This window comes from Triticum aestivum, chromosome 5B (assembly GCF_018294505.1).
Source record: "Triticum aestivum cultivar Chinese Spring chromosome 5B, IWGSC CS RefSeq v2.1, whole genome shotgun sequence".
NCBI classification, from domain to species: domain Eukaryota; kingdom Viridiplantae; phylum Streptophyta; class Magnoliopsida; order Poales; family Poaceae; genus Triticum; species Triticum aestivum.
In genome coordinates this window covers 307,354,620-307,374,291 of record NC_057807.1, presented here as the reverse complement: position 1 = coordinate 307,374,291, position 19,672 = coordinate 307,354,620, and the positions used below count along the sequence as shown (strand labels likewise).

Here is a 19,672-nt window from a genome sequence, read left to right as displayed (position 1 = left end):
TTGCTAGCATGTGCTTAAAATCTGGCTATGTCAAAAAATAGATGGAGTTTCCTCTATGATGTCGAGTTAGTTTCACTTGGGTGGCAAGGTAGAGGCAACAACCTGTCAGTTGTAGGGGGACCAAAGTTGACAAGGGAGAATGCCGTAAATAGAGATTCGAAGGTTCGGAATGTACCTAGAGATTTCGCTTTTGATAGGAACAAATGGTAGTTAGGTACCACAAGCTTAATTACTTTCCTATCCTTAGTTTACTTGTACTTTCTTTCTTCTCTTTCAAGTTCTATAGATTTCTGTTGGGTTTCATCTCTACTCTTGTTAGTTTGACCCTGATATTTTTAAAAGATTTATTTAGGATTCTAGTCCTTCAAATTTCTCCCATGCGGGTTTGTTTAATTCGTAGGAATACAACTCAGACTTTTTCTGCACTAGATTACAGAGAGTTCTCATCAACCCTATACTCTTGCAAAGAATCCTATGCTTGTCATTCTAATTGTTTTACCGCAAAAAAGAGGTCATTATCTTCTTTGTGTGTTCTAAAGTAGTTCGAAGTTTATATACAACAGACTCGTTTCCTTTTCCTCACAGGAGACTAGGGCAAAGTTCTCCTTCCCTTCAAGCTCCATTGGCTAGTCCATGGATTCTCCTCCCTCTGCCTACCACTCTGGCGGCTGGTGGCAGTGAGGGGAATTCCGGTGCCTCGGCTTTGGCTAGTAGTTTAAGTTAGGTTTTTTAGTCCCCGCACCCCCCTCCCCCCACACACAACAAAAAGGCGGGTTTTAGCCCTTGCATTGGCGGCTCTTGGACGGATGGCAGCGCTTCATCTTCGAGTTGCTCTTTCGTGCTTCGATCCTCCCTGAATATGTCTGTTAGGACAGACTCGACAGAGGTCCGGTGTAGATTCCCGTCGTCTTGTTGGTGCGGCAAGGTTAGGGTTTCTCTCATGCATGCGCGACGTGCAGGAAGACTTCCTAGCTGTCATCGACAAGGTCAGACCGGCTCTAGTATGGGAGCGGTGACAGTGGCGCATCGCCATCTCGTTCTACCGACGGTAGTGGTCGTTCAATAGTCCATGGACCTCAATGTAATTTTATTTTACCTCGGGTGTTTTGTACTTCCATGAACTTTTATAATAGAGTCGGCTATTCCGGGAAAAATATACGACATGCCTTCCCTTGCTAGCATATTTTCTTCCATTGTTTATAAAACAAACTACACGCATTAACTTTGGAGGGCATTTAGATTTTCTAAAAGATGCTCATGATCCAAAAGGTGGAAATGGAGCCTGGGCTACAATTAGCGCTTCTAGGAAAAAGATCCTCCAAAAAAATGAAGAAAAAGAATAGGACGCGTCTAGCGAGCGGCAGGGTGCTCGCTAGCGCTCGCGAGCGGCAGGCCAGAAAAGGTAAGCGTTTGTTCCCTGGTCCCAGGAAGGAAAGATCCTTCGCGCCAGCTGTTCCCACGCGCAAACAAAGGAAAAAACAGATTAACAGAGTCCCCTCACCACCCGTCGCTGTCACGTGATACCCATCAAACTACTAGCGCCCCCCACGCCCCTCTCGCCCACCCTCTCTCCCTCGCTGGTCGTTTGCTTCTTCCCCATGAAAGAAACCAGATCCAATGCCATGAACCAGATCCTGTAGAGCTGCCATGGCAAAGCAGCCAAGGTGAGGAGATCTTGGTTAGAAAAACAGGAAGAAGAGAAGAGAAGCTTACCAAGCAACGTCAAGGTAAGAAATCCTTCTCCTCTCCCATGTCCAAACCTTGTTGACTATCCCCCTTGCCCTTTTTCTCCGAATCTCCCAAATCAAGTAAAAAAACTCCATGATTTTGAGCAGAGAAAGAAGATCAAGTAAAAGCATAAGAAATTCAGTTCCCTATGCAAGAAAACCATGGTTTCAAACCAACTTTCACATGGATGTGTGCAAACAAACATATTCACGGGTGAAAAAATGCATCATAGTAGAAAAAAGGTTGATGTAGTTCCCTGTGCAACTAAACATGGTTAAATAGCCAACTTTCCCCTGGATGTGTGCAACAAGCATACACAAGGTTGTGTGCAGGTACCCATGTATTATAGCCAACTAAAACATGTATTCTATCCAACTCAAACATCAGGTATCCAGCGTAGTCTCCATCAGGTAGCCAGCTTGTGACTATCGTTCAACATTATATGCTTCATTACTCTCATTTCCTGGAACAATATCTCGGGGTTTGTAAAAAAGGCAAAGGTGATTAGTTATCATTACATACAAATATTTGTTCTCTGGAAAACTAGATTAAAATGTTGAGGATGGCAACTTGATATCCTGTTTGTTCTCCAACTAGAAATGCTAGTGATGACAACTAATGAGATATTCTTGTGCGACTAGAAATGCTGATGATGCCAACTAATGAGATATTCTTGTGCAACTAGAGAGGCTGAGGATGTCAACTACTTGGATAATGTTGTCCAACTAGAATTGTAGAGGGTGCCAACTAAATAGATAATCTTCTGCAACTAGAAAGCCTGAGGGTGCCAAGTGATTAGATACCGTTGGGCAATCCTCAATTTTTTTAAGATGGGATTAATCTGAATTCTTGTGCAACTAGAGAGGCTGAGGATGTCAACTACTTGGATAATGTTGTCCAACTAGAATTGCCGAGGGTGCCAACTAAATAGATACTCTTCTGCAACTAGAAAGCCTAAGGGTGTCAAGTCGCTACATATTGTAGGGAAAACCTCAATTTTTTTAAGATGGAACTAATCTGAGTTCTTGTGCAACTAGAGAAGATGAGGATGTCAACTAGTTGTATATTGTTGTGCAACTAGAATTACCGAGGTTGCCAACTAATTAGATACTATTTTGCAACTAGAAAGCCAGAGGATGCCAAGTCGTTACATACTCTTGGGACAATTCTAAAAAACTTGAAGATGGCAACGTTGAGCAACTGAGAAAGTAGAGCATGCCAATGCTTAATTAGTCCTTCTGCAACCATGTATGAAAATTCATACACTTGGCTGCATGTATGTGGAGTAAAAAGTATTCCTGATAGAACTTTATGTTACCACAGCGGCTGAATAAAAAAGGCTGACGATGCCAACTTATATTATGTTACTTGTGCAACTACAAAATGCAGAGGATGTCAACTAGTTAGATGCTATTGTGTAACTAGAAAATGCTCAGAATGCCAACTAATTAAATACTCCTGTGCAACTAGAAAGACTGAGGGTGCCAAATCATTAGATACTCTTGGGCAACCCTCAAAAATTTGAAGATGGGACTAAAAAATAGTTTTCTTGTGGCTGAGGATGTCAATTAGTAGGATACTGTTTGTGCAAGTAGAAATGCTAAGGACACCAACTAATTGAATACTCGTGTGCAACTATAAATCTTGAGGATGCCAATTAATTAGATACTCTTGGGAAAAGAACTATTCAGCACTTGCATGACCAATCAAAAAATTGCACATTCACCTGAGGGTGTCAATGCAACTACAAAAATACTAGGATGTCAACTAGTTGGATGGTATTGTGCAACTAGAAATACTGAGGATGCCAATTATCAGGTACTCTTGTGCAACTAGAAAAGACTGAGGATGCCAACTCATTTATATACTCTTTAGGACACATCATCATCCTCTCCATCCCCGTCATTATCAGCGCCACGTGGTTGTCGCTTAGCCGCCCGTTTTGAATTCCGCCAAGAGGTCCTATTTGGAGAACCCTACAATGAATAAAAAATATTGAACTACAAAGAGGGTAAAAGAAAAGAGTATAAATAAATGGCCATAGGATAAAAGAAAAAGAAAATATGAACCTCTGTTTCACTATCAAGCACATTTCCTCTGGTTGCACAGTAATGTATCCCTAGTTGCGCAGGATCCCAGACCCCAGTGAACTAAAATAAAATTAGTTGCCTAGTTTGCTTACAAATTTGGGATAGATTGCACAGGAATGCTCCTCAAGTTGCACAGAACTGACACCAAAAACTGATATACAGAGAGAACGAGAATTATTTGCGTAGTTTGCTTACAAATTGGGCTACAAAGATATGATAGATTGCTAAGGAACCCCTAGTTGCAGAGAACTAACATAAAAAAACTGATATTCAGAGAATAAAATTTATTTTGCCTAGTTTGCTTACAAAATTTGGCTACCAGATGTAATAGATTGCATAGGAAGGCATCCTAGTTGCACAGGGAAGCGCCCCTACTTGCACAGAACTAACAACAAAAAACTGACTTAAAAATTTGGCTAGTGGCTATGATAAATTGCACAGGAACAGGGCCCTAGTTGTAAAAAAACAGACTAACTACACATAGCAATTCCTCCTCTTAAAATCAGCAAAAATCATGCGAAAAGCACCTGGGGCTAATGCTCTACCTTCCCCTAGCAGATCAACTACCAATCCGCCACCATAGCGAAGCTTGCACGCTGCATCCCTGTAGTCCGACCCCAGCCACCATGGATCCGACCACCACGCCCTTGTACTACACAACAAGGCCGGCGGCGGAAACCCCTGCTGCTGACTTCTCCATCCCGTCCACGCTCCTTTTCCACATCCATGACCACGATGCTTGCACGCCACCGCCCCATCATCCACGCGTGACCACGACAGATCCGGTCACCCGCGCTCTTTCCCCCATCCCAGCCTGTTGGATCGATGGATCCGGAGAGAGACGGTCTCCTACCTGTATGTCCCCTCCCAAGAGCTCTGACGGCGCCCCCTTAGGAAAGTGGACAGTGGAGGAGGAGACGGCGGCGATGCTTCTCCGGCTCCACGGCCCCGGCTGATCTGCTCAGCCTGCACCGCCGGATCCGCCGCATCTCCCTCGACCTCCGGGAGCGTCGATGCCGGGAGGAGGAACGGGGCGGTAGCCACATCGCCGGGAGGAGGAGCTCGGCGGAAGGGCGCGTGGCCTGGAGAAGGAGCAGGAGGCGGGCGCGTGGCCTGGAGAAGGGGCAGGAGGCGGCCGGGTCGCAGGGAGGTGAGCAGCAGTGCGGGACGGCAGGTAGTCGGAGGTGGGGCGAATGGATAAGATGCAAGAGGTGGACGAGCGCGTGTGCTGATTTGCCGGTAGCGAGGCCGCTCGGGGCAAAGAAACACGGTTTGGTGGAGAGAGTGAGCGAGCGGAGGGAAAGAAAGAACCAGAGCCGCTGTGAGCGAGCGGAACAAAGGGTTGTCGGCTAGCGCGGCCGCTCGTTTCTACCAGATGGTGGCCGGCCGCTTTTTAGATTTTAGGAAAAGAATACATGTACATATAAAGTTTTATCGGCAGTATATCTTTTCAGCTGTGTTGTACACAAATAAAATATGTGGATCAAACTAGAGTGGTCTTTTTCTTTAGAGCCACGCAGGAGAGTTGTATGTGTATATTCAATAAGAAAGAAGATGATACAACATCAGAAAAGACGACTCATACACTGCTATAGAGATCCGACTCAGCGGACAAACCTAACTGACAAAATGATTATCAACCCGGAAAGTTGGCAATCCGAAAGGAGATGACGACCAAACCCAACCTAGACTAAAGTAAAAGTTACGACACAAGGAATGGAAGCGAGAAACCATCAACCGCAAAACCTAGAACACAACCGCAAACAATACAACCCAAACTCGACATCCATGACAACGAGGACAACAACGGGATCACAAAACATTACAGGGACAACCCGGCCACAGCCCTCGAGCCAAACCATTTGCACGAGAATCCTCGAGCCGAAAAAGTACACGTCCCTTGCACTAACTACACTACTTTAGTTTCGTTCAGTAGACTCACACCAACCGCTGTTGAGAGGCTCTCGCCTTCTCTGCATATATAATTTATCTACTCTCTCATATTCTCCCCCACTCACCCATCCGCCTCTTGTAGCCTACGTTGGTCTTTCCGGATGACATATATGTTTGTTTGGAGTCGAATCATATATGATGGTGGGAAAATAAACACCCTTGGTTTGGGAATATGAGGCATTGGGAACCTACTAGCTACATAATTCTGACGGTGTGATCCAGTTGTGCCGCCTGATCGGACAATGCCCTCGGCTGCCTCTCCATCATCCCCATCCCGCAGTGCTGCCTACGAGTAGCTAGCAAGTTGCCCTGATTTTCGTTGCTGGATAGCGAACTCGGCCGGCACTAAGAGATGAGGTGGTTGTGGATCTGAACCGTAAAACAAAACTCAGGATGACTGAATCTCTTGAACCAGATGGCATATCAGTCAAGGGTGTGATCCTGCCGGTGCAATGCAAACGCCCCGGTGGAAAATATGCGGGCGATCATGTGGCTCCAGGGCCTTCAGTGGTACTGCACCATTTAGAAGCCTCTCATTCAAAAAGGATTGTCTGGAGAATCTTTTACCTTTTTTGAATGATTTGAAGAAATCTCACCGCGTGCACAACACGATGTACCATGGCAATTAGGCTAGCGTGGTGTTTGGGTGGATAAGGTTAGGAGATGATTTAATTTGCATAGCATGAATGATTGTAATACCTGCTATTTGTAACGATGCAGAAGTGGCAGAAGCTAACATGCTGCACTAAGGACGTATTACTTGTACTAAATGACCTCCGTTTTCACTTGTCATGTCCACAACGTTTTGAGCCACAAATTTGTCTTGCTGAGCAAACTACAAATAAATTTATTTCTAATAAGTTCTTACAGATATAAAGAGCCAAATTACTCCACTCCTCGTGATCTAGCCACCGCAAATTAATACAAAGTGCTCAGGGATGGAACGGTCGAGAAGCCCATTGTATAGAACTCGTTGTGGGGTTCTGGGTTGTTGGTCATTTAAGAGAGGTGGTGCTTCTTTGGAGTAACATTCTACTCTCTCGCAAGTACAGCTCTCTTAATCATTTTATTGCGGTGATAATTATTTCTTACACGTGCTTGCAATCACATTCAAGTAATGCCCCTTGATTTCATCAGTTTTTGCCTGTGATTTATAAATAGCTTCAGCACAAAAGACAGAACTGTCTCTCCAGCGCATAAATAGTTGTGAGTTTGTACTTTCATCATCTTTGGTAATACCAATTGTATAATACAGAAGATGCTCGGTATAGTCACGACGTGTTCTAGAAAAAGGAAAATATTTTCACTTGAAAAAACAAGATCCAAGTTTTTTTGTCTGCGGAATTGTGAGTGAGCAAGAAACAATTATCTAAAGTACACACATGTGCATATGTTATCCTAGGCCCCTTACACTGACTACACTACTTTAGCTTTGTTCAATAGACTCATACCAACCGTTGTTGTGAGGCTCTCACCTTTGATCATCTTTCTCTGCATATATATCCACTCTCTGATGTTCTCCTCTCCTCACCCTTCTGCCTCTTGTTGCCTACGTTGGCCTTTCTGAGTAACTAGTCTTCCCAAACATACATATGTTCGTTTCGAGTCTACCAATTACATATGATGGCAGGAAAATAAATATCCTTGTTTGGGAACATGAGGCACCTGGAACCTACTAGCTACGACATTCTGGTGATATTCTCAGTCGTGCCTGCCACCTGATGATATAGGCACGACATCAGCCATGCCGCTGATTTGACCTGATCTTTCGCGATACAATAACCTCCAAGATCCACCGATAAAAAATTACTCCCAATTACACGAGCAGTATGTGTAACCTAAAGTTGGGGTAACAACGACCAAAGGACAATTCCTCAACACACGAAGAACCTCCCGCCGTAGTAGACGTAACCAGCACGCAACCCGTCAAGAACGACGGGCCTCGAGCCAAGTGCCACTTTCACGCAGAAAATTCACACAAGATAAATAATAACGACACCCAAAGAGGACCGCTTAATAGACGATACACATGTTGTCTAAACTCGAGAATATAACCTAAAACTCCAAAATATAACCTCCTTTTACAGGACCATTCAAGGACTATATATACCGAAAATTCAATGTGGGTTGTACTACCATATGGTAGCATTATCGGAGACGTTGGTCCACCTAGGGATCAGTGTGCACAATTGTATTGCATGTTGTACTCACATCAATATTGTTTAGTATTGTTTGCAAGATATATGTATTGTTTGCTGCATTGATAAGATCTTTTGGGTTCTGTTTTAATGGAGTACTGATCAGCTTGTGCTGGAAAACGGTGTACTGAAATTGTTTACTGGAACGGTTTCAGTTAGGACTTGGCAATTCTTTGAACTTTTGTACTTGCATTGTGTCTGTTGGATTGGATTAATCTGTTTGTGTAGCCTGATGATTAGTTGGTTACATATTCCCAGTCTTGGAACCTGAAAACTCAAATCAGTCCAGTCATATAAGTTCAGCTTCACATTGAAGATATTGATTTCTATATTATTTAGGCAATTGTAATTCAGACAGAAATTTCATGTTGTATCCCACAAACACTACATAGAAATTAGTTTCTGCATGCACATTACATTGCTTTTTGGTTTTGTACACCAACTATCTTCTTGATTGCAAAACTATTGGCACGACATTTTGCCTGCTGGATTTATGGGCACACGCTAGTAGGTTGTCTTAAGCTAGTTGGTGTTTGGTTTTTAATTCAGACAATTCAGTTTTTCAATTTAATACTATATGTTGCTAGTAGAAGACTTTGCAACTTCAGAAGCCCAAATCACTTCAGCCTGCTCATTTAAACTTCACAGAGAAGATACCAATTTCTACTATTTAGCCTACTGTAATGTTTTGATTCATGCGTGGACAAAATTCAGGTTGTATCTCTTAGCACTGTATGAAAACTAGCTTTTTGTATGCATTACCTTGTTTTGCGTTTTTGGACTTCAGCTTTCTTCTTGATATTTTCATTAACCTGTTGCAGTACCTGTGACATGATGTGTGTCTAACTGCTTCGATGTTTTTGCTAATTCAGCCCATGTGGAGGTGCGGTATGCGATGTCGATGCAGTGTAGAGAAAGAACAGAGCAGGACTCCTGACTGTAGCTTCACGGTTCGCTTGTTGTTGCCTTGGCCATGTGAATCCCATTTTTTTTGCACTAAGATAGGGGTTCTGGAAAACCCAGTAGTTCTTCTATTTCTGCTAGCTAAACTTGCTCCATTCTCCTGACAGTAGGAAATCTATTTTGGGCTGGTCTCGCTGTTCAAAAATTCAGAAACTGCTTGAACAAAGATGTAGTTAATGTGTTTGGGCTCCTATTCTGTTGCCAGCTGCGTTTACCTTAGATTAAGCATTGTACACATATGCGATGATCGTTTTGCAGTGAGTAGAGGAATGAATTTGTTTCAGTCCTATCCTATAGCAGAGAATGAATTTATGTTTCAACAGAACTCTCAACATGCTGCACTTTCCTGCGTGCCGGGTGGCATTTGGGAAATTGAATAGTATGAGCGCTGAACTGATGTATGAAATGCAGCTATAATGGTGAAAAATTACCACCAATTCTCATGTTGATTTACTGAATTTTCATGTGTTGTACATATATCCAGTTCAATATAATGGTTCTATGTTTGTAATTCTAAACGAGCCTTACTGTTTGCTCTTTGCTCCAAGAAATTGCTAGTACTAAACCAGGTACTTGCTTATGTTGTTCATTCGTTGCATCATTATGAATGACAGCAATGCTAAATCTACTAAGCTATAGCACCAGACTACAGAAAACGGTAAATTTGTCACTGTGTTCAGCTTCACACGGTTTCAGTTCAGGATTTTCAGAGGAAGTACATTTAATCACCCGGGGCGCTCGTGGATCTGGCTTAATAGCAGACTCCCCGGACTCACTACAGTGCGCCGCCATGGACGACTATTCCCACAGGCTAGTTCAGTGCGCCACAGACTATTCTGGCCGCCACTACATTGCTGATCCTTCGATACAAACCTGCAATTGTGAACGGATGAGCAAAGACGCCGGCAGTGCGCAAACAGGGCCGCCCATTGTCGCAACAGATGCCCGATGCAGCCGCGTGCTAGGGACTCTGTGCGGTCGTGTGTACACAGAGGAAAAATTCTGGGCCACGGTACATGACGGATGCAGGTCCTGAACTAGCGGTCCATCCGTCAAACTGCACCATCCCGCCCCTTGGGACCTCCAGTACATACGATCTACCCTGGTCCAAAGACGCTCTCGTGTACAGCCATCACCAGTATACTCCAATATCTGGCGCTCGCACATGCTCCATTCAATGCCGTGCCTACCAACTATTCTGGTGGTTTGGACGGTACAGATAACGAGACTATATGCCGGTATGACCCATATTGCTGCTTTCTATATATACTAGTATAGCTAACTTGCCTAAGTTGACCATGCAAAATCTTCTCTATGTCTATTAAGCGGTCTCTAACTGTGGACCTAACAACTAAGGAGGCAAATCTGATCACGTGCTTTATTTTAGCAGGTATCCAGTACAGATTAAATACGAAAATAACTAAACACAATTTATTGGGCGGCCCCCATTTGATATCTCTCAAGCAACGTAATTTCCACCATTGAAACCTGTTGACATATGCATCTTGCTCCGGCGGTCTTGATCGTGAGAAATAGTAGCAAATTATGATTCCATATTTTGGCAGAACACCAATTATTCAATAGTTTAGTTGGTGTTCTGCCAAAATATGGAACCTCAATGTAATTTTTATTACGTTTTGGCTGCTTTGTACTTCCAGCGAACTTTAATAATAAATCACGCTGTATTTTTTTTTTGAAAAAAATGCATATACAGCATGTCTTACCTTCTCTCTCTCTCTCTCTCTCTCTCTCTCTCTCTCTTTGCGAGAAACAACATGTCTTCCCTTATTAGCAATATTTTCTTCCATTTTTTATAAAAACAAAATACACACATTAACATTTGAGGGCATTCTGATTTTCAAAAAGATGCCCATGATCCGAAACGTGGAAATGGAGCCTGATCCAGCTACAATGAGCTCTTTTTAGGAAAAAAAATAAAAACAAATTTTAATCCTCAATATTTTTGAAATGATTATATGCATTGACATACAAAGTTTTATCAACAGTATATCTTTTCAACTGTGTTGTACACAAATAAAATATGTGGATCAAAATAGAATAGTCTTTTCCTCTCTTTTTTGCAAAAAAGTCTTTTCCTGTCTCAGCCACATATTTTTTGTTTTCTTTAGAACCAAGTAGAAGAGCTGGATGTGTATTCAGTAAGAACGAAGATGATATAACAACAAAAAAGAAAACAACTATTGAGGTCCGACTTAACAAACAAACCTAACTAACAAAAGGATTATCAACCCGAAAAGTCGGCAATCCGAGAACAAGACGACAAAACGCAACCTAGACTAGAGCAAAAATTACAACACAAGGCATGGAAGCAAGAATCGTCTACCGCAACCTGGAAGACAACCGCAGCAACATGACCCCGAACTCAGACAACCGTGACGACGACTGAAATACAGACATCACGGGGACAGTTTTGTCACAACTCTTGAGCCAAACCACCTGCACGAGAATAGACGACCCAAAATCACCGAGAGCGAAGGGGCCACCTGTCTAACATTGTCGGACCTGTCTCCACCCAGGCCATAGAATAGGGGCCATAAGAGTGAGCTAACACAATCCAGGGGAGGCAGAAGGGCGCACTGAGCACTGGAGACGAAGCCAAGCATTACCGGGGGAGCTAGAGATGCATCCTCGAGCAGTGCAAGCCGAACCGCAAACAACACCAGAGCCATAACCAACTAGTGACGAACCACCGTCCACACAACCACAACTAAACACAACCGGGGAGATGAGCCAACAGGAGGTGGATGCGCCAGTCCTGCGGAGCCACGCCAGACTTTTTTGTGCAAACTACAAATTAGTGTTTTTTAAGCTCTTATAGCAAAAATACTGCACTCGTTGTGGTTGTACTATAGCCCACCGCAAATTAATACTCCCTCCGTTTCGAATTATAAGATGTTTTACATATTTCAATATGAACTACATATGGGCTGAAATAAGTGAATGAATACACTAAAACGTGTATATATACATCTCATTCAGAAAAAAAAATTAGAACAACTTATATTTGTAAACGGGGGAAGTACAAAGTACTCATGGATGGATCGGTCGAGAAGCTCATTGTATAGTTTTCTTTGCCGGGTCTGGGTCACATGTCAATTTGACAGAGGGGTACCGCTTCTTTGCAGAATGCAATGACATTCAACTCGGTTGTTCAATACACCCGGTATCATCACTGCATGTTCTGGAAGGAAGAAGAAATCTTCACTTGAGGAAACAAGATCCAGGGATTTTGTCTTGAGGACAGCGAACGACCAAGAAAAGGTACATGTCCCTTGCACTAACTACACTACCTTAGCTTTCTTCAATAGACCCATACCAACCGCTGTTGTGAGACTGTCACCTTTGGTCATCTTCTTTGCATCTATATCTACTCTCTTCTGCTCACCTTTCTGCCTCAGTAGTCTACGTTGGCCTCTCGGGTAACTAGTGTTCTCAAACGTGTATATGTTTGTTTGGAGTCCAACTACATATGATGGTGGGAAAATAAACACCCTTTGGTTGGGACTTGGGAACAGGAGGCACCGGGAACCTGGTAGCTACGTAAGCCTGACGATGTTCTCCGGTTGTGCCTCCTGATCCAACAGTTTCCACGGGTGTCTCTTGATCATTCTCATGCTCTAGTTGGATGGCGAACTCGGGCGGCTCTAAGGGCTCAAATGGTTGCGGATCTGAACCGCAAAACAGAACTGAAGATGGCTGAATCTCTTGAGCCAGATGGCATATCAGTCAAGGGTGTGATCATGCTGGTGCAATGCAAACGCCCTGGTGGAAAATATGAGCTTCCAAGGCCTTAAGTGGCAGTGGATCGATTACCAGCCTCTCATCTGACAGTCAGATTGTCTGAAGAACGGATTCAAAAAGGATCGGAATGTCTGGACAACCATTCGATGTCGAACACGATATACCATGGCGATTAGACTAAGGTGGGGCTTCTCCCGATGTTTGGGTGCAGAAGGTTAAGAGATGATTTAATTTGCATAGCAAGAATGATTGTAATACCCAAGTGGCAGAAGCTACAGGCATTCTAAATGACCTTCGTTTTCAGTTGTGTTGTACACAGAAAATATATGTCAAAATAGAGTTATGTTTCACTTTTTGAGCCACTTATTTGTCTTCCTGAATAAACTACAAATTAATGTATTTTTAGTAAGTTCTTACAGCCATGAAGAACCAAATTACTGCACTTGTCGTGATCTTGGCATAGCCACCATAAATTAATAGGAAGTACTCATGGATGGAATGGCCGTGTTCTAGAAAAAGGGAAATATTTTCACTTGAAATAACAAGATCCAGGTTTTTTGTCTCCAGGATCGTGAGTGAGCAAGAAAACAATTATCTAAAGTACACACATGTGCATATGTTGTCCTAGGCCCCTTGCACTTACACTACTTTAGCTCTGTTCAATAGGCTGATACCAACCGCTGTTGTGCGGCCCTCGCATTTGGTCATCTTCTCTGCATATATATCCACTCTCTCATGTTCTCCTCTACTCACCATTCTGCCTCTCGTAGCCTATGTTTGTTTTTCCGAGTAACTATAGTTTTCTCAAACATACATCTGTTTCTTTGGAACCTAGGAATTACATATGATGGTGGGAAAATAAACACCCTTGTTTGGGAACAAGAGGCACCCAGAACCTTGTAGTTACAGACGCCTGGTGATGTTCTTCAGTTGTGCCACCTGATCCAACACTCAGTGTCAAATGCCGCTTCACCGTGCCTATGATACTGTGGCACCTACGAGTAGCCAGCAAGCTGCACACGATTTCAAAGCTGGAGAGCGAACTCAGACAGCTACGAGGGTGATGGTGGTTACGGATCTGAACCACGAAACAGAGCTGAAGGTGGGCAAATCGCTTGAACCAGATGTCGTATCTGGCTAAGTGCGTGATCATGCCCATGCAACAGTAGGCCATGCTGGAAAATATGTGGGCAGTTATCTGCTTCCAAGGCATTTAAATAGCAGCAAGTCAGTTTAAGGACCCTTATCCACGATGGCATTGACCAACCCTAGCACATCCATCTTTCTTTTCTAGCGTGCGATGGATGTAGTAGTAAGTACACAGCTTAAGAGTTTCGGTAAGTAACATCCAAACTATCATGTGACAATAAAAAGAAACCAACACGGTCAGATGAAAAATTGGATAGCTACGTGCATTCGCCAGACCAAATATTTTACAGTACCTTGCATCACAGAATAACAACAAATATTTGAAATTTGACCATAGAGGAACACTACAATACAGTCAAGTAAAATATCTGAACATTCTTAGTTTACCGTCCAAAATACTTGAACCACAGGCCGGCATTCATATCTGACTTGTTCTATTTCTCGCAGATCATGTCTTTATGCGCACCACAAAAGAACCTGTTGAATGATAAATCGTGTATTTGTCAGAGACCATAAAATGCGGACTTTATGAAGTGGTGGATGGAAATAGAAAACTGATTGGCATGTTCAACTCCAAATGTAAATTAAAAAGGAAGGGGGGAATCTGGACTGCAAAATAAAGAAGAGCGAATGTGATGTCCCTCCAAATGCACACAATAGGTGCTGACTTTATTAATGAATAGCTTAAACGTACATAAAAACCGTGTCTTTCCAGGAGGTTTGAAATATTCAAAAAGGGAGCATTACTTTCAGATTTCAATTGAAGGAACATCAGAAGGAAAAGGTTTTGCAAAGACAGCTGAAATTACTCTGGAAAGGCAGACATGAAACAAATGCATTCTATATTGTTGAACGACCAAACGAACTCAAACAGATACTGGTCCACGATTGATATAGTTTATGTGTATCAACAAGTGCTGAGCTACATTAAACTAGCTCCATGCCACTAGATTTCTGGTCGCAAGATGGGAAATAATGTATGGTGTCTTTTGAATCAAACTCACAAATAATTGCAAGCTATGGATCAAGGAGAAGACATACTTGTATGACTATGGGTTGATGTGCTAAGTATGGTGAGTGACAGGTTCTTAGAAATACTATCCAATGGATAGTGTAACCTCCTTTTTTAGATCGCATAATTAAAGATCATGGAGAAGAATGGTTCAACTCACATGCTGGAAGGTTTGACATATCTGCAGAGACAGCACACGGAATTCCCAAGTTTGTGAGAGCACCTCTTATTAACCCACATGGGAAATATAAAAGCATGCTTGTTGTTTGGGCTGCAGAATCACCCAATGACCCAGAGTCATTCTCAGTTGCATCAGTGCTCTCTACTGCTGGATCTAGAGAAACACGAGTAAGCCACCGGAAATGGTTATCTTGAAGAACGAAGGTACCCTGCATGCAAGTCAAGTAATATCAAGTTCTAATATGGACAGAAAATATGGAGTGTTAGTTATCTGTTCAATTACCCTATGATTTGTTTTCAGATTGTCAATCTGCTTCTTGAACAGTTCTGACCAAAAATCTTTGCAAATAAATTTGATTGCCTCAAGATGATCGGTAAATCGAGGGCGCCCCATCGCATATCTGGATATGAACAGAAAGTGTCAATTTGATTGTCTCATGAACAAGTCCATCTCGCTTTTCAGGATCTGCTACAAGTGCAATAGTGCACGTCAAAGAGATTCTGCTAAATAACAAACACCCAGTAAAGTGAGTGCCTTGTAGGTTTATTAACTAAAATACTGCATATGGCTAGGTATGCAGGGCTGTTTGATATTAATGACACCAATAGTAGCGCGTTGATGCGGATGGTGCTCAGTTATCAGATGTATAAATGTACCAGACTGTATATATCTATATTCAGCAAGTACATCAACATAGCCCATTGGAAGAAATGGAACCTTTAGCATTACTAAATTGTAAATTCTGAACAAATAAAATGATATTTAAATTCTGGAATTTAAAGAAATAGGCAATGAAATTGTCCTACTTGAGAAGATAATCATCTTGTAGGTCACTGGATTGACCCATGCTCAAGCTCAAATGAGCTTGGTAATTCTATAGCAATCCAAAATCAAGGTACTAGGAATTCAGTAGATTGCAAGGAAACCGAAATATCAACTGCCAGGCAAGAGGTCAGGTCACTGCTTGATCTTGGCACCAACCAAATCAGGCAATTAGCTCCTATCTATACTATATTAAAATCCTTCCAAGAATTTGTGAATTAGATCTCAAGATTTATCCGCATACGCAGTTGGCCTCAAATCGGACAATTAGCTCACACCGCTTGACGAACATGGAATTAATGATCTGCTACGGGGTGAGGCGTGACGGATCGGTGCGAGTCAAAGCAACAGATTACAGATCCAGCCAAGAAAGAAACGGGGATCCAAGCAAGGGAAGTGGGAGAGAGTGTTCCTTCATTTACCTCTCGGAGAGCTGATGGCCAACCTGGAAGCCGATGGCCTCAATGCGACCGGCGGCGAGCTCCGGCTTGGCGGCGTAGAAGCGGCCGCAGTAGGCAGCCACCATCTCCATCACCACCCCATCAACGCAGCTCTCCGACACCTCCCGCCCCATACTCTCGTCCTCCCTCCTCCTCCTCGGCGACTTCCCCTGTGGAAGAGAGATCTAGGTAGCTAGCTGAGCGGCGGAAAGGATCGGTCGGGAGTCGGGACCCCCCACGCGCCTTGTGGGCTGCGCCGTGGAGAGATCGACCGGGCCGAGAGTCCGAAACTACGTGGCGATGCTGAAAAAAGAAGTGATGCGTAGGGAAAATACACGGCAGCACCTGGGTGCTCCACCCGTTCTCAAAAAAAAAAAAAAAATCTGGGTGCTCCACCCTCCATATGAAAATTATAAATAAAAAAATACCAGAAAGAATAAAAAAATCAAAAATCTTGGCATAGCAAACTTGGGTGCCCAATCTACTCTCATGCGAAGTTTCATAAAAATATATCAGGAAATGTATATGTGGTGAAAAAAATATAGTCCGACCTACTGTCCATTGAAACTGTTTTTTTTTTCATAGTACAGATTTTTTGTCCTTTTTAATGAGAATACATCTTTCTTGTATTTTTTCATGAAACTTCACACAAGAGTAGATTGGGCACCCATGTTTCATATCCCAAAGACCCAGATATTTTTGAATTTTCCTAATATTTTTTGAACTTAATGTTCATATAGGAGCACACAGGTGCTCCAAATCCTCTTCCTGGTGCATAGCTCTATTTGTTTAGCACTCTCCACACTTTGGCTCTTTATTCATCTGAAGAAGGCATATTGGCTTGCACAGCCCAAACCAAAAAGGCAGTGATTACATTGTAATTCATAATACAATGTCCGAAGTTTAAAACTTCTTTTGCAACCAAATAAGCTGCCGCTTTGGCTTGCCTAGTAACATAAAGAAGCTTATATCCCTGAAAAGAACTCACTATCTCTCGCATCTCCCGAAGAAGATGGCAAACATATGATCTATCTGCGACAGAAGCCCAGAGTCTAGATTTTTTGTTGTTGCAATTTGTCTCCAAGTGCACCTGTTGATAACCATTATCCTGTGCAAAGCATGTTGCATCCCTGCATGCCAAGATCTTATTTGACAGCGGGTCGACGTTGTAATCATATCTTGCACCTCCAGCAGCGATAAAAGCACCAGTATGATCCCTAGTGATAAAACCTGCATCACCTAGCTGTCGGTCCCCATTCGTCGGCCCATCAGTATTAATTTTGTGTAGTGTTTCATGTACTCGTAGTTCAAATTTGAATTATATCTATTAAAAGCCTAAAAATGCATTTAATGACTTAGATATAGGAAATGAGCTTTGAAAAATGCCAAATTTTAACATGAAAGATTTTATGGTGTATGTTGAGAGTATACAAAATTTCAAGGTCGGACTATGAAGGAAGTGTCAATTAACCTTCAAACTTGATGCATTCACTCTCAAAACCACAATTCTTTCACGGAGATAGTTCAATTTCTAAAAAGTGCACATAAAAACTTTTGTGAACATTTTAATTTGTTTCACAGCATACTGAGGTCATATCATGACACTATGCTAAGTTTCATATTTTTCAGACCTTATTTTCATTTTCTAGAATTTTAAGAACGAATAAATTGCATGTTTGTGACTGACTCTTGCAACATAGATCTTTTAAATTTCTTTTCATTTCTTTTATAGGGCATACAAATATACGTAAGACTCTAAATATGATTTTCAAACATTTTTTTGCGTTGTTTCATGTACTCGTATTTCAAATTTGAATTATATCCATTAAATACCAAAAAATTCACTTAATGATTCAAATATAGAAAATGAGTTCTGAAAAGTGTCAAATTTGAACACTGGAAGCTTCGAAAGAGTCGAGATGTAACGACCCGAGACCGACGCTCCAGATGTCGTCCAGTTATTTCATCGTCGCCGTGTGTTTTATTTGGTTGTTGCATTTCATCATGTTATCATCCGCATTGCATTCGCATGTTTTCATAAAATTTGCATCCGCTCATAGTTGCCGCTTCTTCCTTGTCTCTGTTGATCTCCTCTCAGATCAACCGGACTGCTCCCTTCTCTCTCTTATATGAGCCCATCAAACCCCCTTGTCTCCATGGCCCTTTGTCAAACCCCTCACGCGCGTCCCAAAACTTCCCCGGACCCGACCCTGGCAGTCGTCACCGATAGGTCCGGATCATCCCCAAACATCCCTAAAATATCTTCGGTTCATTGTTTGGACTCCCCCAATCCATTTATCCGGGTCGTCCGATTACGATTGGAGGGAGCGAATAGCCCCTAAGCTAACCCACCTGCTATATATATATATATATATATATATATATATATATATATATATATATATAGAGAGAGAGAGAGAGAGAGAGAGAGAGAGATGGAACCCTAGATCCTAGGATGGCTATCCCATCCATTCCTCTTCCCCCGCCGCCACTCCTCCCGTCTCTTCCTCCTTGGGTTCATCCCCAATCCAAAATCCTCCAAATCCTCCCTCGTTTTTAGTACCAGACCAACCCAACGCCTCCACCTTCCATCCATCAATATATATATATATATATATATATATATATATATATATAGAGAGAGAGAGAGAGAGAGAGAGAGATGGAACCCTAGATCCTAGGATGGCTATCCCATCCATTCCTCTTCCCCCGCCGCCACTCCTTGGGTTCATCCCCAATCCAAAATCCTCCAAATCCTCCCTCGTTTTTAGTACCAGACCAACCCAATGCCTCCACCTTCCATCCATCAATCCATCATAGACGCTTCCAGCCAACCAACAGCCTCGTCTCTGTTAGGTCGATCTCCTCCTGATCGAGCCCAACGGCTCGACGGCCCCCTAACTCGCGCCCTGATCGGGGGCGCCCAACCGTTCTCTGGTAGGTGGGCCCCTATTGCATTGCACACTATAAAGAGGTGGGGGGCGGGGCACGCAACACGAGGTTCGTCATGCAGCCACCAACCCCACCAACATCCCCTACCGATCTAGGGTTTCGCAGTAGCGATGGGAATCACTGTTGCTCACTCACCGCCGCCACCACGGCACCACCATGGCCACCATCTCGAGCTCATCGAGCCAAGGCGAAGGTAGGACTACCGGAAATCACTAGCCTACTCCGGTCTATACAGATACTATCAATGGTTTCAGAGCCATGGTAGGCTAAGATCTTCGGTAGAACAGACAAACAGAGAAAGAAAAAAAGATTCCCCCAAGAACCTTAACCCAAGCAGAGTAAAGAGGGAAAAGAAATCCCGCCGGAAAAAGTAGTGCCGATGCACCGGTCGCGTTGTTCCTCTCGATCCCGATACGCATCGG

At 42.9% G+C, this 19,672-nt stretch overlaps 1 protein-coding gene and 1 long non-coding RNA gene across 2 annotated transcripts; one reads left to right on the top strand and one right to left on the bottom strand.

Moving 5' to 3' along the window:
• Positions 1-1,565: 1,565 nt before the first annotated feature.
• LOC123116022 (uncharacterized) lies at positions 1,566-9,120 on the top strand. The gene is made up of 2 exons (XR_006456895.1): positions 1,566-1,727; positions 8,842-9,120. It is a non-coding gene; the product is annotated as an uncharacterized lncRNA (long non-coding RNA).
• Positions 9,121-14,085: 4,965 nt separating this feature from the next.
• LOC123111542 (trafficking protein particle complex subunit 6b) lies at positions 14,086-16,590 on the bottom strand. The gene is made up of 4 exons (XM_044532345.1): positions 16,281-16,590; positions 15,319-15,436; positions 15,016-15,244; positions 14,086-14,320 (listed from the first exon to the last, which is right to left on the bottom strand). Exons 1-4 carry the CDS (start codon positions 16,430-16,432, stop codon positions 14,292-14,294), a joined length of 528 nt encoding a protein of 175 aa, XP_044388280.1. The 5' UTR covers positions 16,433-16,590; the 3' UTR covers positions 14,086-14,291.
• Positions 16,591-19,672: the final 3,082 nt, after the last annotated feature.